This window comes from Crocodylus porosus, unplaced genomic scaffold (genome assembly GCF_001723895.1).
Source record: "Crocodylus porosus isolate Cpor-Errol unplaced genomic scaffold, CroPor_comp1, whole genome shotgun sequence".
Classification (NCBI taxonomy): domain Eukaryota; kingdom Metazoa; phylum Chordata; order Crocodylia; family Crocodylidae; genus Crocodylus; species Crocodylus porosus.
Window position 1 is genome coordinate 33,812,189 of NW_017728910.1, and position 15,864 is coordinate 33,828,052.

The window sequence follows — 15,864 nt, forward strand, 5'->3', positions numbered from 1 at the left end:
TATGTGCACGATACTTTGCCATTTAATAAAATGTGATTAAACAGTGAGACCTAAACAAGAGTGTACAAAAAGATTATTCTCTTAGTTAACAGAACAAAGGATCCTGGCTAAATGCAACACAATTTTACTTTCTAGATAGGTAAGACATTGACAGGCCGCATATAACTTTAGTTTCAATATCTCTTCATTGCAGCTTCAGGCTGGTCTCCAGTTACAAGTGTTTTGTCCAAAAAGTCTTGGATGAGGAAGGCAAATCATACCCCAAACTGCCACAGCTGTGTCTATAAAATACTGAGTGTATAAATAGTTAAAATGAAAAAAAAACCCTCTTCTGTGGTATAAGCAGCACTCACAACAGGAGGGCATGTCTATGCTGACAACATTTTTCTGATACAGACAAAGCCTGTTTTGTTCCACCAGTTCTCTTCTTGGACTCTTCTTGGTTCCATTATCATTTTTTCCTTCCTAGATTCTCTTTCGTCACCTGAATGAAATACATCTGAAGTTCACGGTCTGTGCCAAAACTGTTTTTCTCATTATATTTTCCTTATACTTTTCATAAGGCACCTGCTTCTGTTCAGTATTAAAAATCTTTCCAACTCTAAGTACTCCTAAAAATCCATTTCACTGGACTCTTTAGTTTAAGAATGCATTTTATGTACTATATGCACTCAGTCAAATTACTGAAAGTTCTTTTGCCATTTAAACTTTTCTAATTCCATCTGACTGCTGTGACAGCAATACAAAGGAATCACTGTACATCATCCTATTTATTTCAGCTACTGTCCAGCTCCCTTGGTTTCCAGAAACATGGGTAGACACAGGAACACCTCTCTCTTTCACGGGATGCTGTAGGCTAGTCTGAAATTCAAGAAATCTTTTTATCATTACTTACTTTCCCCCCCAGAACCACATCTTCATTTGTTTGTGAACAAAAATTGTAGTTTCTTCTTTTCTCCATTTAATTTCTCATCCCTACAGGCCTCAGCTGCAGTGTACAGTTGTTCTACCATTGATATCTATTAGTTCTCTATACCATTAGTTCTCTATGTAGAAGCTGCATTTTATCACAAGAGGCTGTTTGTTTCTCTGATGCTCCCCATTTTTCCTTCCGTGGGTTACAGTTCTGTATCTTTCACAATCATATTTCTATCATCTTATTACATTATTTATAACTTCATTTTCATACTCAAGCTTCCAGGTTTCTGCTGCTCTTGGATTACTTAGTCTCCCCTCCACAGAAGACTAAGCAGGTAACAATGAACTTGCTGTTCCTATGGCTCTTCTTTTTTCCGTTTACTATTCCCAGTTTCTACAGATAACCTCTTCCTTTCAGGACTTGCTTACTCAAAACATTTGCACTTCTTTAATTTAAGGTGTAATTAAAACCAAAAGTTTGTATAAACTCTTACTTGTGTTTAGATCAGTTTTTTGTCAGTTTAAGTAGATTTGGAATAAAGCTACAGTTAAACTGAAATAATCATAGTGAAAATCTTATTTCAGCTTATATCTTTTTAAAAAGATTTTAAAACTGGTGAATCTTCTGTATTTAGACTAAGTCTTAGCCTTTGCATATCATCCTGCTATACTTCCTATGATACAACATTGTCCCTCTCCCATCTCTGTTATACCTCCCTGCTCCTCTTCTTGAAATATTATGGAAATGTACACCAACTTGGCAAAATTTCATTCACCAAAAAAGGTGAGTACATTATCTTCTGGGCAGGTGAACAAAACAAAATAACCTATCATCATGATAAATACAGATAAGTTTAAGTCTAGGTCCAAAAAAAGTATCTAGGCATCTAAACTCTCATGGAATCTGTTTGATACATTTTCTTGACAACTTTGTAAGGCAGTTATATGCGGATAGGAAACACAGAAAAGTGCCCTTAACTATTAAATGAAGGAAGGAGGAGAAAGAGAGAAGGAAAAATGTTATTTAAATGAACTAGTCATGAAAGGAAGAAGAGAGATAAGGAAAGTTATACCTAGGAATTTCACAGAAGAACAACAGATTAAAAAAAGCCCTCAAGCTTAAGTAGGGTGAGTGGTGAACACAATTACGAATATTAAAGATTAATATGTGAAAGGGAACACAGTGATATTTTTCCTACCAAAGTGCATAAAGGAGCTAGGTAACTAGGTATTGTTGAAAAGCATTATTTAACAAATCAGCAGATAGTTTTCCCAAGGTAAATATTACCATATTGTTTACAGGTACTGTGCTTCCATGACCTGGCAATAATGTCCTTGGCAAATGGAATTACATAGCAACGAATATTTTTTAAAATAATCTACCTACAGTTGAGTTAATAGTCCACGCAAGAAGTCCTCAAGTAACAATGGGAGATTAAGCCCACTCATTTTTAGTGCTAGTATAATTAAAAATATGGTAGAACTGGGTTGGAAAAAATTGACATTTGTTTACTGTTTCATGTTTGACTTTAACTTATATTTTCTTTGCAGAAATGTGAATGTTTCCATATATCTGCAAATAAAAGCAAATAAAATGGAGTTTCTTCCAAAATGCTACACAGCTTAGGAGAGAAGAAATCTCAGGGTTTCCCTTCCTCTCCATTACTTGAGCTAATTTTCTCAATTTTCCAGGCTCATTAGGACTTGAGGAAAAATCTGTCAAATGCTCCTAACAGAAAATTAAGTTTTCAACTAAACTCCCCCCCCTTTTTAATATTGGCTCTGTGGAAAATCTTGGCTTTTTATTTAAATAAATACATAAAAATTATTTTTACATAAAAAGCAAAAATAAATATTTCAGCTCGAAACAAAAATATTTTGAGTTGGATATGGTACTAAAGTATTTTGTGGGAGCTATGGTTCAGTTGCCACATGTCCTCATTCCCTTTACTGGCTGAATTTCCCTGCTGGACTGCTTCTTCAAATGAATCATCATGGTTGTTGAATTCCATGATGTGCCGTCCTTAATGCAAGAGGAAACACCAGCGTGTACCGTAAGAGATGCAAGCCAGCAAGGGAGCCTGACCTATGATAGTGAAACAAGTAAGGAGTATCCAAACAATAATTCCCATAAATAATGCTGTGTGGCATTATTTCTAAACCAATATATTTCATTAAGCCCATATTTGTTTACTATTTGAATATTTCCTGAAAAATTATTTTTGTCCTGAGAAATTGTCTAACTCCTGTTTTCTAACAAGATCTGGTACTTAGATACATATCTAAAAAGGATACACTAGAAAAGAAATCAAATGTATCCATAGTTAATAGCAACAAATGTCTTCCTAGTAAATAAGTATTTCATACAGTAAAAACTTAAAAAATATTCAGTTATTGAATACTGACACTCACAAAACAGCAAACCAGTTCTTGAGCTGGTATAAACTGATGTGCTCCCTGAAGTCAGAATTATACTGGTCTATATTAACCTACAGTCTAACCCAGATTGCTGGAAAAGAAAAAATTAAAGTCATCAGCTTTCCTGCTATTATCAGTTTGATACCTAAGCATAGCTAGTGATCATACCCTCTATGACAGAGGTGGGCAATTATTTTGGTGGGAGGACCACTTAAGTTTTGGTGAGCTGTCAAGGGCTATCCCTGGTCACCATCCTGGGACTGGAAGTCCCACCCCCAACTCCTGACCTTTGCCATCAGAAATCCCTACCCTTGCCCTTGGAAGTACTCCTTTCGGGAGCAGAGTTTGCCACCTTGGAACTGGAAAAAAACCCAGATATTCTAACTTTTCAAAGAATATTTTTGTCCTCATTTATGTTCATTTTTGTAGTATATATAGAGGTGATTGCATAACAATTAAAGTCTTACTCTTGTATACTGGGTGTGGAGTGTGATTGGGAGGGATGGGTGCCCCCCACCACGGCACACAGAACCTGCTGGCAGTTGCAGCAGCAGGGCCTCAGGGTACCCATGGCCTGTGGCAGGCGCATCCCCCTGGAGGCACATGGCTCCAGCCAAGTCCCTGGAGCTGCACGTGGGGCCAGGCTGGACAGCTCTGCACAGCTTACGTGCATCTCCTGGGACTCTGCCAGAGCTATGTGCTGCCAGGGGGAGCCATGAGCAATAGAGCCAGTGGCCTGGTCCTGCTCCCTGCCACCACCTGCAGCTCCCAGGACCCAACTGCACCAGCAGGGAATGGGGACAACCTAGCCTGGCTCCAATGCACCAGCCTCCCTGCTGTTCCCAGCCAAGTCCTGAGAGCTGCATGTGGTGGCAGGGAGTGGGGCCAGGCCACTGGCTTCATCGTGCATGGCTCCAGCCAAGTCCCAGAAGCTGCATGTGACCTGTGGGGAGCTCCACATGATGGAGCCAGGTTACCCTGCACTCCTGTTGACCTGGGTCCCATGCTCCTGCTGGTGGTCCATCCTGGCCCTGGCCCTGCACTACCCCCCTTTCCCCCCCAGCTACAGCTTCCTTCCTGCCTGCTGCTGCTTTCTTACCTGCTGCCGCTTCCTTACCTGCTGCCTGATGTACTGCAGCAAGGAAAGGAGGAGGAAGCCTGGGGGGCTACGCAATTACCTGGGCAGCTGCAGCAGTAGCAGCACCCAGTCTGCCATCCTGCACTGGGTCCCATCTGCTGGGCCATGGAGGTGGCCCCTGCCTGTGCTGGTCCAGCCAGGCTGCACTGCTGTGCCTGAACAAATTTGGGGGGAAACATACCCTGTCATGCCCTGCCAATGCATCACCTATGACTGGATGCTCCCCTTGCTCCACACACCCCAACCCAGCAGGGAGCTGTGGGTTGGGATTGAGGGGCATTTGTATATTAGGGCTGCTCCCCACCACAAAGCACAGGAGTGGGGTGTGGGGGGGGAAGAAAAGCTGCAGCTGGACACATGTCCTGGTAAGTGAAGGGGGCAGAGGGAGCTGTACTTTTTCCATGATAAAAACCAATAAAATTAAAATGTCACAATATATAGGTATTTAGAATTGATTTTACTATAATGATTGAGGCACGGGGATGCTTCCATATCACTTTAAAATTGTAAATATATCAATAAAGCATTGCATTGAACTGATACCTATATAGGCGTTTCATTTTAATTGAAGAAAAATGTAGATTTTGGGGTTTTAATAAGAGAATTTTGAATTTTTAAACAGAGAAAACCAGTATCCCTGATAACTTGCCTTATTGCGTCTCCTACACTTTTAAAAAATGACCTGTTTGCTACTTTACTATCATATATTATGATAACATGATCTTTTTCAAAGCTACTTTTCATTTAGGGAATTTGAAATCTTACAGATTTTTGCTAAAATTGAAAGAATTATTACCTTTGCCTAAATAATTCTGCAAAAATTTTGGGCAAAGTCTGAGAAATATTTAAAGCAAATTTATCTACAATTATTTGAAAGGTTACTTATAAATAGCTAACTCTCATAAAAATGACCTATTTTTTATTAACCCAGCTTTGAGAAGTGTTTAATCAATAAATGACTGCTAAGTATTCTGATATAATTTATTTTCCATTCAAGGTCTTCCTTCAATACTAGTTCTGTCCCTTTTCTCATTTTTCTCTCCACAGAAGTTTCCAGTGTCCCTCAGATATTCATGTTTCACTTCCTAGAGTCATAGGGTGATAATGTCACTAAAATCAGTTAATTGATAGAACATTCAATTTTTGCATCCCAGTTCCTAGGCAAGATCAGATGATCCCAGCAGGCATAGATAAAGCACCAACACACATACACTATACTAACTGTATTCACATATTCCTTAACTATAGAATGGATAGCAAACTGACTTGGGGTCGTACTCAGAGAATGGTGGTGGATGGGTCAGTGTCAACCTGGAAAGATGTGTGCAGTGGAGTCCCTCTGGGCTTAGTTTTGGGGCTGGTGCTGTTCAACATCTTCATCAGTGATCTGGATGAGGGGGTGGGAAGCAGCCTGTCCAAATTTAAAGATGACACAAAAATGTGGGGTGAAGCTAACACCCTGGAGAGGAGGAACCAGATCCAGGCTGACCTCGACAGGTTGGGGACGTGGGTGGAGAGCAACAGGATGCAATTCAATAAGGAAGAGTGCAAGGTGCTACATCTAGGGAGAAAAAACTGCCATCATACCTATAGGCTTGAGGGCAACCTTCTCAGCACCACTGAAGCAGAACGAGATCTTGGAATCACTGTTGACTCCAGCATGAACATGAGTCGTCAATGTGATGAAGTAGTCCGTACAGCCAATTGCACCTTGTCGTGCATCTGTAGGTGCTTCACAAACAAGTCCAGGGAGGTGATTCTCCCTCTCTGTGTGGCACTTGCCAGGCCACAGCTGGAGTACTGTGTTCAGTTCTGGATGCCGCAGTTCAAGTGGGATGCGGACAACCTGGAGAGGGTCCAAAGAAGAGCCACCTGGCAGATTGGAGGCCTGCAGGGAAGGCTAAGGGACCTTAACCTCTTCAGCCTCTCCAAGACAAGGCTGAGAGGAGACCTTGTGGCGGCGTACAAATTCATAAGGGGAGAGCAACACAGACTAGGCGATGATCTGTTTACCAGGGCACACCCTGGAACAACAAGGAACAATGGCCACAAGCTATTGGAGAGTAGGTTTAGACTGGACATTAGAAAAAAATGTTCTTCTGTCAGGGTTGCCAGCATCTGGAATGGGCTTCTAAGGGAGGTGGTGCTTGCCCCATCCTTGGGGTCTTCAAGAGGAAACTGGACAGGCACCTCGCTGGGATCACATAATCCCAGGTTTGGTGACCCTTTTTTTGCCTGCTAGGGCAGGCGGTCAGAGTAGATGGTCCACTAAGGTCCCTTCCAACCCTAGAATCTATGAAACTGTTTCAGGTTAAGAATTTCAGCTTTTATTTGAACAAGTAAATTTCAAGATATGGTAATTGTTAAGTTCAGAAAGAAGAAAGCAAAAGAGAAAATCAAATTGATATTTTAAAAATATCGCTAATTTTAAGCCTAAAACTGAATCTCAGGTGCATCTATACTGCTCCAGTACAAGTCATCCTGAGATGTGCTGCACTAGTGCGACCTCCCAAACAGATTCAGATGTAGGCTTAAAATTAGTTACATTCTGAAAAATAAAATTTGATTTTCTATTTTGCTTTCTTATTTCTGAGCTTAACAATTACCAAAGCTTGAAATTTACTTGTTCAAATAAAAGCTGAGATTCTTAAAACATCATAAGGCTACAGGAACTATACAGAAATTGAGAGTCTTGAAATAAAATCACAACAGCTTAATGTCTTGGCACTCAGAACTTATGATGGGAGTGGGTGCAAGCTAAGATGCAACAGTGAATAACAAACAATGCAAGGAGAATGAAAGACAACTGTATCAACAACCGGACAACTTAGTTGCATGCCTTAACTTTACTGCCCAGGATAGCAAGATGATATCAACTGTACATCCTGTATAGCAGGATGATATCAACTACTTTAACTGTACTGCCCAGGATAGCAGGATGCTATCAACTGTACTGCCCAACTTTCTGGTTCTGAATGTGTGTGCGTGTTAAAAACAAAACCACTGCCCCCCCAAAATCTACACATGCCAAGTCTTCCTGTTGACCTCCCACTGCACATGTAAGGTAGGTATTTGGTAATGCGTAATACAGATCATTATACAGGGAAGTTATATCTGATGCAACATTAAAGGTTTTCAATAGACACTATTTATTTCTTTATGGATAAGTGGTTAAACATTTTACCAACATAACATAATCCTATGCTTAGTCATGCATTTGTTAATAGTGTGGGTGACAGATGTAGTATTAATTACATGTTGAATAGATCATTCTCCTGTTACACTCCTGTTGTTAACATCTTCATCTTTCTAGGCATCAGATCATCCTGCAAGCAGCTTAAAACACCAAACTTCTTTTTGTCCTTGCCTCTTGTATCACCAAAACGGATGGCTGATCACAGTCTCTCACAGCCCTCGCCATCTGGAACCCACCTCCATATATTTTTTCAAATCCTTTCCTTTCCATATGGCCCATCATCTACAATATAACAATCAAAATCTGTATTTCTTAAGCTTCTCAGTTCTTCCATTTCCAATCAGGGTTCTTTAATGACGGCTACTACATAATTTACTGCTACCGCCCAAAAGAAGAGATTTAAATGTTATCACAGTTTGTGACCAGTCCTTGACAAGTCACGCAGTGAAGAGCTGTCCAACTTCTGAGTAGCTGTAGGTCACAGGTTGCATAGAATCATAGAAAATTAGGGTTGGAAGGGACCTCAGGAGGTCATCTAGTCCAACCTCCTGCTTAAAGCAGGAACCATCTCCAAACTATATAATCCCAGCCAAGGCTTTGTCTAGCTGGGTCTTAAAAACCTCCAAGGATGGAGATTCCATAACCTCCCTGGATAACCTGTTCCAATGCTTCACTACCCTCCTAGTGAAAATTTGTTTTCCTAACACCTAACTTAAACTTCCCCATTGAGACCACTGCTCCTTGTTCCGTCATCTGCCACCAGTGAGAACAGTCTAGCTCCATCCTCTTTGTAACAACCATTCAGGTAGTTGAAGGCTACTATTAAATCCCCTCACTCTTCTCTTCTCCAGACAAAATAAGATGAGTTCCCTTAGCCTTCCCTCATAAGTCATGTTTCCCACCCCTCTAACAATTTTTCTTGCCTGCCATTGAATTCTCTCCAATCTATGTCTTTTCCGGGGGAGGGGGAGGGGAAGCAAACTGGACACAATGGGCACACCTACACATGTGCTTTACTGTGGAGTTGACTAATTAGCTCTGCAGTAAAGCATCACTGTCTATACGTATGGCACTATTATGCCACAGTAAACTAGCCAACTCCGCTGTAGGACAGTACTGCCTGACACAAGTACTATCACACTATCCTATAAGTACTAACTACAGCAAAGTTATTTAGTGTGCCACAAGACATGTGTAGACGGTGACTGGGGCACTAACTAGTTCTGCACTGTAGCGCCCTTGTGCTTCAGTCAGCCCCTCTGCAGCACAGTCAGCTGGGGCAGAGTAGCTATGAGATGGCAGGCTGACCCCCCAGGATCCCCTGCCAGCTGGGGCTGCTTCACCGTGGCTTCATGTGGTGTGGTCTTGGGTGCATGTGTAAATGGACAGGCATTTGTTCAGGCATGTTAATATCATGTGTAGATGTAGCCAGTACTCCAGATGTGGCCTTAGTGCCAGACAGAGGGGAGGAATCACTTCCCTCAATCTGCTTGCAATGCTCCTACTAACGCAGCCCATTATGTCATTAGCTTTCTTTGCAGCAAGCACACACCAATGGCTCATATTCAACTTACTGTCACTGTAACCTCCAGGTCCTTTTATGCAGAGCTGCTGCTTGGCCAGTCAGTCCCCATCCTGTACCTGTGAACAGGACTGTTACATCCAAAGTGCAGGACTTTGCACTGCTCCTTCTTGAACCTCATGAGATTTCTTTTGGTCCAATCCTCCAATCTGTCAAGGTCTTTCTGCCTCATATCTCTATCCCTCCAGCATGTCTACTACTCCCCCAACTTGGTGTCATCTGCAAACTTACTGAGGGTGCATGCACTCCATTCCATTTCCAGGTCGCTGATGAAGACATTGAACAAAAGCAGCCTCTGGACGAACCCCTAAGGCACTCCACTTGAAACCAGCTGCCAGCTAGAAACCAAGCTATTGATTACCATCCTCTGAGCCCAAGTATCCAGCCAGTTTTCTGTCTAACTTACAGCCCATTCATCTAACCTGTACTTGCTTAGCTTGCTTGCAAGAATATTGTGGGAGATCATATCAAAAGCCTTGCTCAAGTCCAGGTATATATCATGTCCACTGATCTCCCTGCATCCACAGAACCAGTCATCTCATCATAGCTGTGCCACATGCTGTGCTGCATGGTCCCCTGCTGCATAGGATCCCTAGGCCCCCTGGCTGCAGGCCACGCTGCCAGGCCCTGACTTGCCTTGCCTCCATGGGCAGAGGCAAGCTCTGAAACAGGAGGAAGGAAGGAAGGGAAGTTGCCAAGTCTAGCAGCAGCCAGTGGCCACAGGAATGCAATGCAGGGATCAGTGCCTGGACCAGGAGCCTGAGGGCCACAGATTAACTGCTCAAGGGCCTTGATGTAGTGGACCATTAGTCAGAAATGCAGTAGACTCTACTTGATAACTGTTCTTAAAGAGCTTGCCAAATTGTGAGATGTACTAGAAGAAACACTTGAATTCATTTCCCATTCAGGTAGCAGTTTTTAGGGACAGAACTAAATATATATTAATCTTGTGTATACTGGGGATTTTACAAAAAAAAAAAAAATCCAAATCAGCACTATTATCAGTTCTAGTAAAAGCCTGCTATAGCCAAGGTTTCTATGGCTAAAGATGCTTTTCTACAATAGTGAGCCATTTGCATACTCTTAGCCTGAGGTAAATGAAAGCTAAATGGCTCACTCTTCACTGTGCTGGACACTGTGTAAATGTATAACACAACGATGTTACCTGTTTGAAAAAACCTTCCTCCTCTGAGTTAATCTCCACATGGGCAGTTACTATGGAGCAGCTAACTGTAAACCCTGTTCTTCTTTACCCAGCTGTAAATGTCTTCGTATGTCCATGCCCTGAACCTGGCTGCTTCTTCCTGTGTAACATCTGACATCAGTCTCTTGTTTCTTGCCTTATACTGAACCTGCAGGTTCTTCAGGTATCATTTTTGTAATGTTTTTTTTTACACAGGATATAGAATAATAAGATCCTGATCCAAGACCATAGTCCATAGTTGCTACTACAACACAAAAATTATAATGATGACAACCTCAAACTTAAAAAAGCCAAGCCTGCCACTAGTACAGGTCAGGAAAAAACTAAGAAAAATGAAGATCTGACTTGAGGACCAGGACGGAAACCATTAGAGAACAGTTCAGCCAACTCACTGAGTTGTGGCCTGGGGTTGCAGCATCTACTATCAGCATGGAGTGATCAGGCAACAGATGTAAATATCACTGCTTGGATGTCAACAAAATCTGAAACTGTTGTCAGTTTCTAAAAATGAAGTGTGCAGAAGGCATGCACTTAGAACCCCAAGATGTATTATGTCTTCTCGAGTGGCATTTGCCCATAGAAAGTTCAGCTTGAGTTGCCTACTGGATTAAGAACACAACTTTCTAAACCTCCCTGCTATCAAGAAACTAATTATGACTAAGGATGTCTCTGAAACTGTAAAAGCGCCAGAAAATCTAAAAACCCCAGGACAGATCAGGTTTACAAGTATGTTAAATATCCTAAGTGCATGTATCATGTATTGATATGACAATAACAAGAATTTCTGGCAGGGAAACAAGCCAAAATAAAATTCACAATTGAAGATTTTACAGTTATGAAGCCGAAAATCACATATGTAACCTGAACAATTTCAGACCTATGGTAGGCTTAATGATTGACAGCAAAATTTCCCACTGTCATAGCCAAGAGGAATCATTATCCAATGACCAGCAATGTTGACTGAAACAAAATGACTGCAAGCAGGTCTCAAAAGAAAGTAACCTCAACATCCTTTGTAACTGACAATATAAAATTTTCAGTCAGGTAAGTAGAAGGTAAAAGAACCAAACCTCTCTATTGCCTGGATAGACTACTTAAAACAATTCAGTTCCCTGCTACTGACCAACTGGATCATAGGAGAAAGCAGGAATAGAAAGGACCTCATAAAGGTCATCTAGTTCAGTCCATGGTCAAGGCAGGATCATCCTGGACTAAACCATCCCAGCCAAGTGCCTGTCTAACCTGCTTTTGAAAATTTCCATGGATGGAGATTTCTACAATTTCAGGAGGCCTGTTTCAATGCCTGACTACCTCATAGTCAAACAGTTCTTCCTAACCCCCAACCTGCTTTCCTCTGCTGCAGCTTATAGCCTACACAGACAGGGACAGATAGTGGAGCACCACCATGACAGTGGGGACTGAAGGGCCGGAGGCAGAGGAGGATGATGGTGGTGCTGAGGATCTTACGCTGACAGAGAAAAGGCTACATTTATCCTCTTTATCTCTCACCCTTCAAGTGTTTTTCTTCAAGAGACTAAACATTCCTAGTTCTTTCAGCTTTTCTTCATAAGTCACATTTCCCAGACCTCTAATAATTTTTGTCACTCTCTGTTGGATTCCTTCCAAACTATCCACATTTCTCAAAATATGGGGCTTAAAACTGGACACAGTACTCCAGGTGCCAGACACAGGAAAAAATAACGTCTTCTGATTTTCAAGTGACACTCCTTTTACTATAACCAGGTATGCTGTTGACTTTACGGAAAAAGAACCCACAGCTCACTCATAATCAGCTTATGGTCTACTGCAACACCCAGGTCCTTCTCTGCAGTACTGCAGCCTAGCCAGGCATTCCCTAGTCTATATTTGTATATGCAGGTATTCCATCCGAAGTGCAGCACTTTGCACTTGTCCTTGTTGAATCTCATTTGCTTGCTTTCAGACCATTTCTCCAATTTGTCCAGGTCCTTCTGGATCCGTGTCATCATAGTGCTCAGGTGCACAACAGATTTAAAATCACTTTTGTACATGATGAGGATTTCATGCACATGCAGGACTAAAAGTATGTGGCACCAATCCTGGTTGGCACAGTTATCTTTAAAAGACAGCCCAAGCTCAATATGGTTCTGCCTCTCACTTGATCCATCAAGCTAGAATACTGTGAGACTCAGCTAAGATTATGATGTCACGAAAAAGCTACCCAATTGTTGCATCTACTCTATGTGCATGACCTGAAATTGTCTCTCTCCAATGCAAGTCAACACAAGAAAGTAATAGAACTTGTCAACTCCTTCAGTTACTCTAGATCCATAAGTTATGGGTTGGATAGGCATGCTGTATTACATGTTCAACTTGGAGGTGTGGTTAAGCACCTGAGGCTGAACTAACTTCTATAGATGAAACACTGGAAGAATGGAAACCAAGAGGTCCCTCAGGAGGTTTTAATACACCTGGAGGCCTGAGTTATATTTCAAACACAGAACTGTGGCAATAAACAGCTGGGTTATATTCACATATTTTATGACAAGTCTGGAAGCCCTGGACAGGAAGATGAGGATGTCCTTTACAAAGTACTTCGTAAAGGATACGTTTTAAAAAGATGGATTCTTTGACAGACTATAATATACCTTGTCAGACAGATGAAAGACATCTGTTGAATCTTGAGCAATTTTGCAACAGTCAGGTGGGAGACTTGACGAAATATTTTTTTGTTATTAATGACTATTCCATTATATCATGCTGCTGTCAGGATCAATCAGGATTTTATGCCTCTAGTGTTAGAAACAGAAATACTATACGTAATAGGACTTTCAGTGGAATGGCATAGGTCAGCTCTGAAACAGACGGAGGAATGTCAGTTGAAGGCACTACATGGCAGTGGCATTATTCTGCATTGAAGGCATTACTCTGCAGACCAAGTAAATCACCAGCACTTGACTGCCTGGCTGAAACATGGAAGACTTAGTGATAGAAAGGGCTGCATGCGCACACTCCAGGACTAACTGAGACTAATAACGATAATGCATTCATCTTGAGAATATGCCTGATGTGCAGAATATGTAGCTCCACATAGTCCACTTCTTAGAACGATACTGCAAGCTTCTCTCAGTGCAGAGAAATGCCCTTCTTTTGAACGGTACAAGATGATGTGAGCTCTTTACCTGTATTTAAAGTATCCATGGTATGTACACTGGCTTTCTGTTTTTCTCTAGGTACAAATCAGTGTTGGATGATGATCTTTAAAGTAACAGGAAGCTAGTTATCTGAAAGACCTTTGGTTCCCCTTGCAGTAATTTGGATTGTTCTTTTGGTTAGTTCCTAAGGCTGCACACTATGAAAACAGCAGAGATTTCCAAGGTGAAGGTTCCAAACTTTAGAATTCACTCACTCTGTAAAATTATTAAAGCTCTTCCTTGGTTACCTGTGATATGCAAATATTTTTGTTTTATTTTGTTCAGGGATTTTTTTTTGTGAGCAAATTATTTCCATACCCAAGTGTTGGGAAAAGAAATATGTCGTTAAGTTAGCTTATATGCCAGTTAAGATGGTTAGTTTCCTTTTGTTTTCTGAGCTTTTGAGTTTTACATGTTCAAGGTTTTCTGTACAACAATGAGGCCTTGACATTTTAACTGTGGGTTGGCAACCCTACAAACAGCGTATCTAATTTAGTCTTAATCTTTGCAACTGATGTACTTAGCTACTACTGCAATAAGCAATATAAAAACAATCTCTTAAATACATGATTTTTGCAAGAGTAATGCAAGATACAAATTCAGTTTAATTTTTTGCATGCAAGTAAGTTAAGAGCATACAGGGTTGCAAGATTAGTGACTAAGATTTTTAAGTTTGTAGTATCTACCTGTAGTTTTCTTATAATTAGCTACTGATCCAGCAAATCCTTAATCACAGTCTTAAATTTATTGCCATGAGATGCACGTTCATTATCACTTGAAGGAAGAGATCTACTCCTGATAGGAAACTTAAGCATAAGGGCACATGTGTATAGGCCTATAAAGTTTAGTTATTCTCAACAATAGCTCATTCAACTAATTACTGTGAATTAGCAAAATTCTTGTGTGTTCAGAGACATAAAAGTTCCTGAAGACATGAACAAGGGCCTCCTTCCTCCTTTGCTGCAATGCTCAATGCAGCGTATTCTACCATTGGTCACTGTGTGAACCCTAAACTGTTTTTTTTCAAGCTAAGCTTCTGGTCCCACGACAGCTTCATTGTACTCACAAATTCACTTCAATTCAAATGGAATCAGAACTTGTGGAAGAGGTGATATCTTTTATTAGACCAACAAGATATATGCAAAATCTTTTCTTTAATTGCAAGCTTTCTGGTACAAGCACCCTTCTTCAGGCAAAGGAGAAAAGACTGTAAAAGGTCTCCTGGGTAGAAATAAAAGTTCATATTTCATAGGAAAGCAGAAGGTGTGGAAAAATCTCCTGTCTGGAACAGTTCATTTTATATGCAGATAAACAGACTATTCCAACTTTTATCTGAGCCTTATCTTGAAGTTGTTTGGTCATAAGAAGTCATATTTCCCTCTGGTGATGGTGTTTCATATTTCATAGAGAATTAAAAGATGGAATGAATTAAAGATTTTTTTTGCAAAAATGTAGTAGGTCTAATAAGAGACATCACCTCTACCACAAGGTTCAGTTCCTTTTGCCTCTAGACCAATACAGCTACAACTTGGATACCTTTGATTCCAATGCCAGTCATTTTCACTTTAAAAGTATTGATCTGCCTCTAGTATTTTTAATTTGAATTTAACCCCATGGGGCATCCCCAGACATTTGTAACCCCAAGCCTGGTTGATCACATTTCCTTTCCAGGATGGGGCCATGGGGCTCTGTACCATCCTCTTCCCAGCAACCTCTGCCACCCGGGCTCAGGCAGTGGAGCTTTATTTTCACATTTTGACTCTCATGTCACTCCTATCCTGATTTTTTTTGCTTTAGTTGCTCTCCCCCCGCAAAACAAAACGTTAGTTGTATCTTTTACTCTTTGGCCCCACACCGTGGAGACCAGTTAACTGGATGGGCCCATGTCCACCGGAAGATACAGACAGGCTGGGGAGCTTGCCCAGAGGCCACCCACGTGCGGCCCGAGCCTTTCCTCCCTGCGCGAGGCAGCCCTCCCCCGTGCCCGGCGCGAGGCCCCGGCCCGCCCACGCACCTGGCTGCGGGTGACGAGCACCTGATAGAAGTCCTTACTGGGAGCCGGCGCCTGCCTGAGCTCCTCAAACAGTTTGTCCGGCAGTAGCGACGCCATTTTGGGACGCCGGCGCGCGGTGGCTATGGCAACCAGGAAGGGGCGGGGCCCGCCAGGGGTCACCGGTGGCCCCGCCCCCTCTTAAAGGAGCCGGGCGCTATTCACGCCGCGGCTCCGCGGGGGCT

The 15,864-nt window shown here is 41.7% G+C and overlaps 1 protein-coding gene across 1 annotated transcript in view; it reads right to left on the reverse strand.

Annotated features, from left to right (window-relative positions):
* FBXO36 (F-box protein 36) overlaps window positions 1-15,805 on the reverse strand; it is an 81,066-nt gene extending 65,261 nt beyond the window's left edge. Inside the window, exon 1 of the mRNA XM_019533006.1 lies at window positions 15,644-15,805. Coding sequence (XP_019388551.1) covers window positions 15,644-15,739 — 96 coding nt within the window. The 5' untranslated portion in view covers window positions 15,740-15,805. The remainder of the gene's footprint in view (window positions 1-15,643) is intronic.
* Window positions 15,806-15,864: the final 59 nt, after the last annotated feature.